At 41.5% G+C, this 13,869-nt stretch overlaps 1 protein-coding gene across 1 annotated transcript in view; it reads right to left on the bottom strand.

The window, feature by feature from the left end:
* Nucleotides 1-12,014, bottom strand: part of PHACTR1 (phosphatase and actin regulator 1) — a 227,667-nt gene extending 215,653 nt beyond the window's left edge. The window contains exon 1 of the mRNA XM_006091776.3: nucleotides 11,553-12,014. Within this exon, the coding sequence (XP_006091838.2) occupies nucleotides 11,553-11,802 (250 nt within the window). The 5' untranslated portion in view covers nucleotides 11,803-12,014. The remainder of the gene's footprint in view (nucleotides 1-11,552) is intronic.
* Between the last annotated feature and the right edge of the window lie 1,855 nt (nucleotides 12,015-13,869).

Here is a 13,869-nt window from a genome sequence, read left to right on the forward strand (position 1 = left end):
TCTTCAGGGAAGAGAAGTAAACTCATTTTAGCGGTGGGAGGAACACAGGATAGAGGTGACCCAAGAGTGAGTAGAGGGAATCGGTGGTCCCTAAGGCTTCCTCATTCTAACCAAATACAGTCTCTGCCAGTCATTTAATCTTCCACTTTTGAATAAGTTGACAGTTTGCTTGGGGTGGTTGTTTTTGCCCAAATTGTCATTAAAGAATCATTTTCACATTTAATTACTAGTCTTTCACAAAACAACTAGTCTTTCTTGGAGGTTCAAATCTCAAAGGCAGCCAACTGTGGCTGGAGAGGAGGAACTAGAGGACAGCTCAGAGATGACAGCATGGGCAGGGGACATATGTAGTACTTTCAACAATAAAGATTTAAAAAAAAATATCCTCCAGGGTGGTTATGATAGAAAATATAGGTAATAACAAGTATTGGAGAGGATATAGCTAAATGGGACTCCCATATATTCATTGCTGGTGGGAATATGTAGTGGTGAAACCAGTTTGAAAAGATCTGACAGTTCAAATGGTTAAACATGTTACCATATGGTCCAGCATTTCTACTACTAGGTATACATCCAAGAAAAATGAAAACAAATAACCACACCAAAACTTGTACATAAATGCTACCAAAATATTATTCATAATAGCCCAAAAGTGGAAGCAACCCAAAAGTCCATCAACTGATTAATGAATAACCAAAATGTGTCATATCCATACAATGATCCAGCAATAAGAAGAAATGAAGTACTGATTTATGCTACAACATGGGTGAACCTTAAAGACCTTATGCTAAGTGAAAGAAGACGGGCAGGGGACCTATATTGCATGATTCTATGTATAAGAAATATCTAGAATAAGGAAGTCTATAAAAACAAGAAGTGGATTAGTGGTTACCTAAGGATAGCAGATATCAGAGAACTGGAGGGAACATGCTAAGGGGAACAGGGCTACTTTTTGGAATAATGAAAATGTTCTAACACTGATTATGGTGATGGATGCCCAACTCTGAATAGACTAAAGGTCACTGAATTGTACACTTTAAATGGATGAATTGTATGGCATATGAATAATATATCAACAAAGCAACTAAACTCTAGTGACATTTTTCACAGAAATATATAAAAAAAAACACCTGAAATTTGTATGAAACCACAAAAGACCCTAAATAGTCAATGTAATCTTGAGAAAGAAGGGAACCACAATTCCTGATTTCAAACTACACTACAAAGCTACAATAATCAAGACAATATGACACTGGCATAAACACAGACCCACAGACCAATGGAACAGAATAGACAGCCCAGAAATAACCCCCTGCATATATGGTCAATTAATTTGCGACAAAGGAGCTAAGAATAAACAATGGGGAAAGGATAGTCTTTTCAATAAATGATGTTAGGAAAACTGGACAGCCACATGCAAGAGAATGAAACTAGATTCCTACTTACAACACACAAAAATCAACTCAAAATGGATTAAAGAGTTGAATGTTAAGTCCTAAAACTCCTATAAGAAAACATAGGGGTTAAACTCCTTGACATAAGTCTTAGCAATGGTATTTTTTTATTTGGCAACAAAAAACAAAAATAAACAAGTGGAACTACATAAACTAAAAAGCTTCTGCACCCCAAAGAAATTCATCAACAAAATGAAAAGGCAACATTCCAAATGGAAGAAAATGTTCACAAATCATATACATGATAAGGGGTTAATATCTAAAATATATAAAGAACTCACACAACTCAATAGTAAAAAACAAACCATCATTAAAAAATGGGCGGAGGAACTAAATAGATATTTTTACAAATAAGACATCCAAATGGCCAACATGAAAAGGTGCTCAACATCACTAATCATCAAGCAAATGCAAATCAAAGCCACAATGAGATATCATCTCACACCTGTTAGATTGATTATAGATCAAGAAGACAAGAAAAGACAAGAAATAACAAGTGTTGTTAGGATGTGGGGAAAGGGGAACCCTTGTGCACTGTAATGTAAATTGGTGCAGCCACTATGGAAAATGACAGAGATTCTTCAGAAAATTAAAAATAGAAATACCATATGATGCAACAACCCTCACCCTTCTTAGTATATGTCCAAAGGAAATGAAAACAGGATACTTAAGAGATATCTGCACTCCTTTGTTCACTGCAGCATTATTCACAATAGCCAAGACACAGACACAATCTAAGCATCCACCCCTGGATCAATGGATAAAGAAGATGTGGTGCATGTACACACAAGAAGATGTGGTCCATTCACAAGAAGGAAAGAAATCCTGCTATTTGCTACAACATGGATGAAACTTGAGGGTATTATACTAAGTGAAATTAGCCAGACAAAGGAAAACAAATACTGCATGTTATCACTTATGTGTAGAATGTAAAAAAACAAAAGTCAAACAGAAACAGGGAGTAGAAAAGTGGTTGCCAGGGACTGGGGGATGGGAGGTGAGGGGGCAGAGAAAATAGGGAGAGTTTGGTAAAAAGGGTACAAATGCTCAGCTATCAAATGAATAAGGTCTACTGTAAACATGGTGACTACAGTTGATAACACTGTTATATAACTGAAATCTGCTAAGAGAATGGAACTTAAATGTCCTCACCAATACATTCATACATACATACATACATACATACAAATAAAGATAAGAGGTGAGGGATGCATTAATCAACTAGATGGGGGGAATCCCTTCACAATGTATATACATAGATCAAATCACCATGATGTACATTTTAAAAATCTTAATATTTTTGTCATTTATGCCTCAACAAAACTGAAATTAAAAACAAAAACAATAAATAGAAAACAATTTTAAAGCTACTTAAAAAATCCTCCAGAGAATCTTGTATTCCATCATAGAGCAAGACCCAACTCCTCAGCATGGTATCAAAAGCCTTTCATGGTTGACCTCTACCTATTCTTTGGGCTCCCTTTTATTATTCCCCATCTTATATGCTCTATCCAGTCATATCAAATCACTCTCCTGTAGTCACTTTAATAAATGGATACATCTTAATTAAATAGATTAATAATTAATAAGTTAACATGTATATTCATATGTTGAACACATTTTAAAATGTCTAATAGCTATGCACTGTCCCAGGAACTGAAAACGCAGCAGTGAAGAGGAGAGACAAGAAAGACCCTGCCCTCCTCTGGCCTCTGAACCTTTCTCTGCACATGCTCTTCATCTTGCCCAAGTGACTACCTCAGGCATCTTTTCCAGCACAATCCTATTCTCCCATCACAATTTAGCTCAATTGCCATCTCCTCCCACATGACCTTCTGGCCTTCTCTCTCAAGGAGATGGAGTTCCGACCTGTGAGTCCACAGCATCCTGAACCTACCCCTCTATACACAGGAAATATGGCCCAAGACTCCCAGTGGATGCCTGAAACAGCAGATCGCACTGAACTCTATATACTGTTTTTTCCTATACATACATAACCTATGATAAAGTTTAATTTATAAATTAGGCACAGTAAGAGATTAAGAATAATAACTAACATAAAATAGAATAATTATAACATTATACTGTAATAAAAGTTATGTGAATGTGGTTTCTCTCTCTTTCCCGTCCTCTCACCTTCCCTCCCTCCCTCTGATAACCTATCTGATGGAGACAGCTAACAGGCAGATAGCATATACAGTACAAAGACAATAGACAAAGGGATGATTTGCTTCTTGGGTGGGATAGGGCAGGAGGACACAAGATTTCATCATGCTTCTCAGGATGGCACACAATTTAAAACTTATTAATTGTTTGTTTCCGGAATTTTCCATTTAATATTTTCAGACTGTGGTTGACGGGGTAATTGAACCATGGATAAGGGGAGAATACTGTATAGCAATGTCCTCACTAGATTGCAAGTTTCTCTAAGGGCAGGAACTCATCCTTTATCTCTCTGTTTGCACATCAAATTCACTATAGGCATCAATTCTTGTTATGTGAGTAAACGAAAGACCATGTTCTACCTTTCTTCTGGCCTTGGGCATAGAAAGAGTACAACTGTAAGAACAACCTGCACATTATTCCTTTCATGTGGTTCACTGCTAATGTTCTGGCTGAATGTTCCCCAGGCAGAAAATCTCTACTATTTATTTCTTCTTTCCCAACCCAACACCTGGATTCTTGTTTAGCTCCTGGTTCTCTGACCCAGAGCTTTGCAACTTTGGCCTCTTTGGTCTTTCCTATTCCCCCTTATCAACCTTTGGGCTGAAGGGAATCGCATCCCTTCGCCTACCCCTGGCTTTCTGGCCTTCATCTGGCTCCCCTTCATCTCACTGCCTTCATTACAACTGCCTACTTGGCACTGACCTTGAAGCCTTTGAAGGTGATTCCTAACTGGCTCACATTGCCCCCTCCTTTCAGACACTTTTAAACTCTAAATGCCTCCTGAAGTTAAAATGTTCTTATTGTTCATATTAATTCCCAAACTACAGAAATGAATGTTTGGGGCTATGCCAGTATTGATCCCTCCCCTTCCCAATAACATTTTATGTATATATTTTTTCTATTAATCTTTAATCTCCTTTAGACATACAGATATATTTTAAACTACAGATTTTATAAATATTTTAAACATTTCTTTTCCTAAAGTAAGTGAATATTTACAGATGTTGTCTATAAAGTGTCGGAAAGATATAAGAATGGAAGGGAAAACAACTAGTAAAATTACATATGAGGTCAAAATTAATAAGGCAAACTGGCTTTGAATTGCTGGTGCTTGAAAGTGTTACTGGGCCTCTTTATGTGTCTGTAACAGAAGAAAAGAATCCTGGTGTGTTTTGGGTTTTTTTTTTTGACACTTACTGCTCACGGTCTTGAAACAGGCTTTCTTGAGCTATAAGTGCTCATGGCTTCCGGGCCCTTTCTCTTGTCTGGTCCCTGCCTAGCACTGCCAGCAACACCATCATAAAATCCCACTCAAATTTACTTCATCCTCATACAGGAGTGGGGAGAATGTGGGTGATGAGTCCATGGGGTTCATTACTGTGTTCTGTCTACTGTTGTATATGTGTAAACTTTCCATAATAATAGTTGTTGGTTTTATTAAGGTAATGTGATCACTCCACCTCTGCTTAAAAACCCCTGGGCCACCGTCGGTGCTCACTGGATGAAATCTGAATTCTTTCATAAATTGTGTCAGGAATTTCTTGACCTCTCTCTTGCCCAAGGTGGTACCAACCACTCTCTCTACTTTCTGTCTCTAAAACAACACTTTCCTTTCTCAAACACTTAAAAATTCTGTGCATATATTTGTCTACCTGTCTACCTCCCTGTACTACAGTATAAGGTCTTTGAGAGCAAAGACCACACTGTCTTAGTGATATTTATATTTCCAATGTTTAACATGGCACATAAAAAATGCTTCACAAATATACTGCTGGGGAAAATGATAATTTGCCCCAACATGTTTCCAGACTAACTCATGTCATTTCCCCCCACATTCCACCTGCTGAACTTACCTACTTTCTCCCCAACACATGCTCTTTTACAGTTTAAATGGTCTGTGTACAGTTTTTTCCTTACTGAAATGCCCTCCCCTTGTTATCTGAGAAAACTCCTCTATTAGGTTCCAGTCCAAATATCACCTCCTCTGCGAAGCCCTCCTGCCTTACTCATACCATGATGGCTTCCTCCAATAATGTAGCAGTTCACTTTCCTGCTACTCTCACTAAAATCTAAACTCTTCAAAAGCAATAACTGGTTGTTGTACCTTTTGCTATTTTCCCTTAAGCTGAGAGGGCTCTGCATACATAAGCTGCCAATTTTACAAACTAATGTAAGAGAATCAACAGCTGGCTGTTTGAGTACACAATCCTTTAATAAAACTGTAAGAGCACAACTTCATTAGACTCTCCCTGCCCTGTACCTGCCTTCTTTACACCCCTTCTTCACTTTTCTTCCCTACTATCTGAGCAAGGGTCTTTCTTTTCAGGGTTCCATACTCTGCCCAAGTTAGAGCTTTGCCCAGGCTTTCCTGATTTTAAGAAAGCAGTTCCCTGCCTGTGTCCTTTGCCTCCGGCCAAGTCCTCCATACCTGTCACTCTGATTCTGAGTCATATCCCTCGGACCCATGCAGACAAAATTCTCCAGTAACTACTTCCTTCAGCTATTAATCTTTCCTCTTCCTTGCAAGTATCTTACCTTACCTATTTTTTTTCATTTCTACTCAACTGACAAAAAATGCTTAGTCATTGTAAATATAGATATATATGAGTACTTTTTACCTAGAACATCCTGGTCATGATTGTTAAAACTTCAAAAAAATAGCTTGACATGTGCAATGTTGAAGAGGCCCTTCCCCAGTCTCACTTCTACTTCACTTGCCTTATTAGAAATAAATGTTTACCTGTTAAATGCAGAGTAGAATTAGGTGCTTTCACCTGGACCCAATCCAAGGACCTTTAATTACCGAAGAGGCCAAGCAGGGCAGAATAATAGCAGGAGGAAAACACTCGACACAAAATTGGACTTGGCGGTAACAATACAAATGATAGTAATCACAGCTAATATTTCTCCAGCACTTTCTTTTGCCAGGCTAAGTGCTTTGTACCAATTACCTCATTTAATCCTCACAACTCCATGCAGTAAATAATGCTGTGGTATCCTAAAGTCACCCAGCTAGGAGGTGGATGAGCCATTACGTATTTGAAAATAGGCAGCAAGGTTCCAGGATCCAGCTCTGAGCCTCCATGGGGGACAGGTTCTGTGAGCAGCTCTGACACCCATGGTGGTTGGAATTTGGATTGCTCACCTAATCTTTATGCACCTCATCTGCAAAATGAGGGGTCTCACCCACAAAAACTCATAAGGCATTCTCTTCTAAAAGGCTGTCTTGTTGATAAACCCTACAGTCAGAGTAACAGAGAAGTATTATGATACATTGTCATTCCAAAAATTCGTATTGGAATACATTAGAAAACTTGTTAAATAGTTATATCCCTAAAACAAAATTTTGAAATGCAGCTAGTGGATCAATAAATTAATACATCTGTATATAAATATTTAAAGCTAGAAATTATATTTAGTGAAATGAAGACAACCCTGAAATATTGACAAATTACATGTAAAACAGCACTGAGGCCCAGCCTGCGTGGCTCAATGGTTGAGCACCTGAGCATTGACCTATGAACCAGAAGGTCCCTGTTCTATTCCCAGTCAGGACATATGCCTGGGTAGCAGGTTCAATCCCAAGTAAGGGGCATGCATGAGGCAGACAATCAATTACTCTCATCATTGATGTTTCTATCTCTCTCTCCCTCTCCCTTCTTCTTTGAAATCAATAAAAATATATTTTTAAAAAATTTTTTAAAAAGCACTGAGTAGTAGCTGCAATAAATACATCTTGTTTCTGAATTTATTTATGATTAATTACTACTTTTTAAGTATACTGCTATAAAACAGGCTTCAAAATATTTCTAAAAACTGTTTTACTTATTTTAAATTATATCTTAAAATGTAATTATTAATGATGTTATAATTCCTATGACAATTTCTCACTATTAATAAGCTCAAAAGGATTTCAAATGAGAATAGAAAATGTGTATGAAATTATATACAGAAATTAGAGGACAGGTGCACGAAATTCATGCACTCAGGGGGGGCGACCCTCAGCCTGGCCTGTGCCCTCTTGCAGTCTGGGAGCCCTCAGGGAATGTCCAACTGATGGCTCCTATAGGGAGTGGGCCTAAGCTGGCAGTCGGACATCTTTAGTGCTGCAGTGGAGGCAGGAGAGGGTCCTGCCACTGCTGTTGTGCCCGCCTGTGAGAGCTCACTGACCACCACGGGGCAGCTCCTGCTTTGAGAGCTCACTGACCACCACGGGGCAGCTCCTGCTTTGAGCGTCTACCGCTTGGTGGTCAGTGTGCGTCATGCAACTGGTTGTTCCACCGGTTAATTGGCATATTAGCCTTTTATTATACTAGCATAGGATACCTGGCTTTTTAGAACAGATTTCTCCCTAAATTTGATTTTTAACTATTTGTAAATTAAATCATATTCTCTCTTGACTTCCAGCATGTTTAGTGATGATTTAGCTACTTTTGGCTTTACAATGTACATAACTTCTAATATACTTAGTTAAAAATTACTCTCCCTCTACTCCTACTAATGCTAGCTCTTTATTTTTAGGTAAAGCAGATAAAAATAATTAAACGTACTAGGAAATTCTGCAATTCATTCTAAATCTGTATCTAACAAACCTGGCTTATCAAACCTACACATGTATAGAACACACACACATCACAGTACCTGATTTTCTACATTCAGTGTAGGTGTCATTTAAAAAATACAACCTGATAGCATGGTGGAAAGCACCTCACTTTGAAAGACAGGCAAACAAGGGTGTGGATCTTTGTTCTACCCGGTGCTTGCTCTGTAGCCTTTAGCGTTGAAGTGCTACATAAGCTTGCTTTCTCATCTGAAAGTGGCTTCAATATTAAAACAAATCCGTAAAGCTAAAGTAAATGCAAACTATCTTTGGCCATTAATTGTAAACTATATCACACAGTTTAAAAAATACTTAAAATAAGGTCAGCAAAGCATCTTTAATATTATTTAGTGGATATGAGGAACTTTGAAAAAATACTTCTAAGTAAAACAGCAATTGCAAAAATGTAATTTCACCTTTTATATCCGCTCAACCATCTGGGAATATTTTTTCTTTTAATGTTTATTCCAAATCAGCCAAATACTTTAAATTCTAGATTGTCTTTAAACTGAAAGTTAGTAAACTATGTTTTAAGTATGTTCAAAATAATGGCCATTTTTATATACAAAGAAATTAAGAATAAGAGAAACTGTAAAATTTTAGCTATGTAAAATTTCAAGTGAGGTCTTTGATGCTGGACCAGCATTTTCACTGGTTGCCACTCAATGGCCTGTTTGGTGCTAAATGAGGAACCAAACATATCGATGGTGCTGGACACAAAGTAGGTATGCCACCACAAGGAACATACTCTTCTATGGGGCCCCACCAAACCTGTTTGCATTATTGTACCCTTTACCACACATTCCCTTTAAAATAGTGGACTCTCCTGACATACAGAACAGATGACTCAGATTGAAAATAGCTTCTACAGTGTATGTTTGGCTGATTTTTGAAGAAGCAATAAAATACGGGGGAAGGAAGTGGGGTGATGGAGTTGAGACCAAAGAAAAGATTTTAAAACATTCTTATAACTTAAAGAGAAATGGTCACAATTTGTTGTATACTGTAAAAGAGCATGGTGTTGAAGCCAGACAAATGCGAATTTACAGCCCGCCTTCTCATTTACCACACATATAACTTATGAATGAAGTCTCTCTGAGCCTCAGTTTACTTCTCTGTGAAATGGAAATTAAAAGATTGTCTCGCTCATAGGATTGATCTGTGCAATAAATGAAATAAAAATGAAAAGCAACTAAGTGTTACTTATTGTTGTTACATAAACATAATAAATGAGTTTTTATGACGTTGCATAAAAAACTGTTGCTAATAGGAGCTTGGAATAAACATATCTAAAAAAAGAATAGAAAATAGCTTCTAGAGAACTTATCTAACAGAACATCCACTCATGACAAAAAATCATGCACGGTCAATCCTTGCAGAAAATGACATTTATTTGAACTCCCTTTCCTTTTACAGGGGACAGTGCTGCTTTGGGCTCTGGCAGTAAAAGCAGAAGGGTTAAACTCCTGACCTCATTCTACTTCAGGGACTAAATGAGCATACCACCCATTAGGAAGGCAGGGATCCCAGTGTGGAATTAGGCAAAACATTAGTCACTACAACGTGAGGTCTCTCACCTAAGAATCCTTTGAAATTAAATAGTTGAGTCATATCAGATGATATGTGAACATCCATAGGTATGTTCTGGAGTGTCTGAGACTGTAGAGAGGACGCAAGCAGGAATGTGTGCTGTAGGCTAGAACATGCCTGTCTCCATCAGCAGTGTATACCACAATGTTCACCACTGATCATGTTCGTAATTACACATGTCAACACACATCCTTGAGTGTAGACATAGACCCTTCCTTGTGGTAGCCACATTTAGAAACTCTAACTTAAATGAAATCCCAAGGTTGTGAAAGCAGCCCATTTGAGAAGCAATTCAGAAAGCCGAGGGATTCATTTAATAAATATTCCAGCCTGCATCTCAAGCTCTATTACATCACAGTATATGGTAAAAGTCTGGCTTTGCATCACCTCATTCACCCATTTATATTCCATAGGTGTCATTAGCTTATATCATAACCAAAGGACCATACACAGTAAGTGTGCGCTTCTCAACATATCCTCCCCTAAACCAACAGGAGCAGCATTAGTGTGTTTTGTGCACGCCTGCCTTCCTCCAGCAGGGCCCCAGTGTTCCTCTTGGATGCCTAGTGCCATGCTGCACAGCCTCTCCGGCAGTTTAATCAAAGAAAAGTATAATTACACTAGCTGCTAGTGACTAGCAGGATGCTAATTTTGAAAAGATTATTAGCCAAGCCACAGTCGCTTCATTACTCTGCACTTCAGAGGCCAACAATGAACACGAGGGATCCTAAGTATTATTTGTTCTTCCAAAGGGAGCAAGAGGACCCGCTGGGTAATAGGAAATTCTGTCTGCCCAAGCAGGTGCGAGTGTCAAGCGAGGCACTGAGCTTCAGGCTGGCCGGTAGCTCATTCTTTCCCTGCAAAATCTGCTGCCTAAAACTTTTCCCAGACCTTACGTGGCTCGTCGGAGACTGCTCTGTGAGCTGCTTCGGAACCGCCTGGAGGCTCCTGCGAAATGCACTGCCACATGGGCGCGCCCACAGCTGCAGAGGCTTCTGCCTGCTGGGCTCGGAGCTGTTCCTCTTTCTTGGCTCCTTCTGCCTCGGTCGCTGGCAGCCGGGCACCCTTCCACTGCCCCGCTTCAGACGGTATTTGGGGGAGCTCTTTGGCTCGCACGCGCCCGCTCACGCCCTCTCGGAAGAAGCCGCTGCACGCCCCTCCCCCACTCCCACATTTCGAACATTAGGCACCATTCCAAGAGGGGCCAGCGGCACTCCAAAAATCACGGCCATGTTTTGCTCCAAACAGACACCATCCAACAACTCCACAAGTCCCCAGGGCGCTGGGTGCTGTAGCCAAGGCCAAACCACCTCTCCAAAGTGAACGGACATCCGTAACACCGCCCAACGGTAGCAAACGCTATATCCTGCCATAACGCAAAGATGTAAGAACAGCTAAGAAGCCCAGAAAGCTAAGACAGCAGGTGCGGTCGTCTTCTCCAAGCGAATAATGTTGCCCTTAACAAATAACCTAAAACCCCACCTTCCCAAGAGAAAATCCCCAGATTTACCCCTTTTCAAACCCCCATTTCAAACGCCTCCTTTGGGGGGATGCAGTCCGGGTTTGGCTCCTGTCATCACTCTGCAAAGTGCCCGGCGGGCGGGTGTCACGCCTGGGTAGCGGGCTGAAGTCCCCGCAGTTCTCCAGGCAGCAGAGCTGGTGGCGCCCGAGAACTGGGGACCAGCGGAGCCACCTCCCCGCCTCCCGCGCTCGCCGCCGCCCCGACGGGCCCAGGCACTCACCGTCCCGCGTGTCTTCCCCGCGACTGCAGTTGCTGCAAATGTGTTTGATCTCCTTGCCTAGTTGACAATGGATCACAAAGGACACGTTGTTGTTGTTGGGGGCGGGCTCCTTCAGGGGCTTCATCCTCAGCAAATAAAAAGCTTTCTTTTTGGGTCTCTGGGCGCTCGCGCCTGGCACCGCGCCCTCCCTGCAGCGCGGCGAGCGGAGCGCAAACCTCCCGGGCTCCGCAAGGCGCGTGGGCTCCGCCATCCAGCCCCCGTACGCCCCGGGGCACGGCGCTGCTCCGGCCCCCGCGCGCTGCCACTCGCACCCCACTGCCAGGCCAGCATGCCCCCGCCCCGCGCTGCACCCGCGTGTCTACAGCGACCACGGCGGGTCGGGTCAGGGGAAGGCGCGGGAAGGGTCTTGTCCTCGCTGACCTCGCTGACGGAGCCAATCCGTACCCCAGGGCTGGAGGAAGGTTTCCGGAAATACTCCTCAGTCCCTCCCGCCCCTCGCGCCACAGCCTCCCCTGGCAGCCCCACCCCTCAGTAAACCTCAGCCCCAGCGATTGGAGCCCGCTGGTTTAGCAGCTACCTTCACTCTCTCTGGAGCTCAGGGCAGACGCCAGCCTCCCCCTCCCCTTTTCCCCCCAGCCTCACGGAGCCAAAGGAAAGCTGGAGGTGCCACACAGAGAAGGCAGCTAGCTGCGCCGGGAGCCCTGGAGAGCAAGCGCCTCACAAATGACCCTTCTCTGGTGGGTCCATCCCACAGTCTTGGACTCTCAGTGGAGCCCGCAACCTGTTACAATATAATTGATGCTTTCACCCTCAACAGACATTCCCCAAACTGAAAGGGTCCTTACACCGGTGTCATTAAAACTTTGAGTAAAAAGGACCAGAAGAGGTTTGATCAAAACTCAGAAACAACTTGCAACTCTGGAATCCCAGCTAGTCTGGCAGAAGACTCCCCAGCTGTTTTAGCACAGTGCACAGCCTTAGCAAGGCAGTGGCACCAATGGCTCCGTAATAATAGCAGCCGCAAGTTATAGAGCTTCTTTGCTCTGCACTTTAAAAAGAAATCACACTGTGTCTGTACAATAATCCTGACTCTTGTATTGTGAATCCCACGTCACCCTTTAGAGACTAAGTTTAGAAAAGCCTCATATCACAATCACCTTGGGTGCTCATTCTAAGAATAGGGACTTGGGGGCCTCAAGCCCTCAGATTCTGGTTTAGCAGGCCAGTTTAGGGGCCAGGGATGTGTAGCTTTAACAAGCTCCCCAGTGATCTTTTTTTCCCTTGAATTCTTTATTTTTTTAAAGTATTACATGTCTCCTTTTTCCACCATTGACCTCTCCCTGGCACTCTCACCACCCAGAACATGCCCTCACCCCCCTAGTGTCTGTGTCCATTGGTTATGCTTATATGCATGCATACTAGTCCTTTAGTTGATCTCTTCCCTCCCTCTTCTCCCACTGCCACCCCCCCCCCCTTCATCTTCCCTCTGAGGTTTGACAGTCTGTCCAATGCTTCTCTTGTCTCTGGATCTATTTTTGTTCATCAGCTTATGTTGTTCATTATATTCTACAAATGAGTGAGATCATGTGATATTTATCTTTCTCCAACTGGCTTATTTCACTTAGCATAATGCTCTCCAGGTCCATCCATGCTATTGCAAATGGTAAGAATTCCTTCTTTTTTACAGCAGCCTAGTATTGCATTGTGTAGATGTACCACAGTTTTTTAATCCCCTCATCTGCTGATGGGCACTTAGGCTGTTTCCAAATCTTGGCTATTGTAAATTGTGCTGCTATAAACATAGGGGTGCATATATCCTTTCTGATTGGTGTTTCTGATTTTTTGGGATATATTCCTAGAAGTGGGATTACTGGGTCAAATGGCAGTTCCATTTTTAATTTTTTGAGGAAACTCCATACGGTCTTCCTCCCACCAGCAGTGCATGAGGGTTCCTTTTTCTCCACGTTCTCAACAGCACTTGTCGTTTGTTGATTTGTTAATGATAGCCATTCTGACAGGTGTGAGATGGTACCTCATTGTCATTTTGATTTGCATCTCTTGGATGATTAGTGACTTTGAGAATGTTTTCATATGTCTCTTGGCCTTCTGTATGCCCACTTTTGAAAAGTGTCTATTTAGGTCCTTTGTCCATTTTTTGATTGGATTGTTTATCTTACTTTTGTTAAGATGTATGAGTTCCCTATAAATTTTGGGGATTAGACCCTTATCAAATATAACATTGGCAAATATGTTCTTTCATGCAGTGGGCTTTCTTGTTGTTTTGTTGATGGTTTCTTTTGCTGTGCAGAAGCTTTTT

This window comes from Myotis lucifugus, unplaced genomic scaffold (genome assembly GCF_000147115.1).
Source record: "Myotis lucifugus unplaced genomic scaffold, Myoluc2.0 scaffold_95, whole genome shotgun sequence".
NCBI lineage: Eukaryota > Metazoa > Chordata > Mammalia > Chiroptera > Vespertilionidae > Myotis > Myotis lucifugus.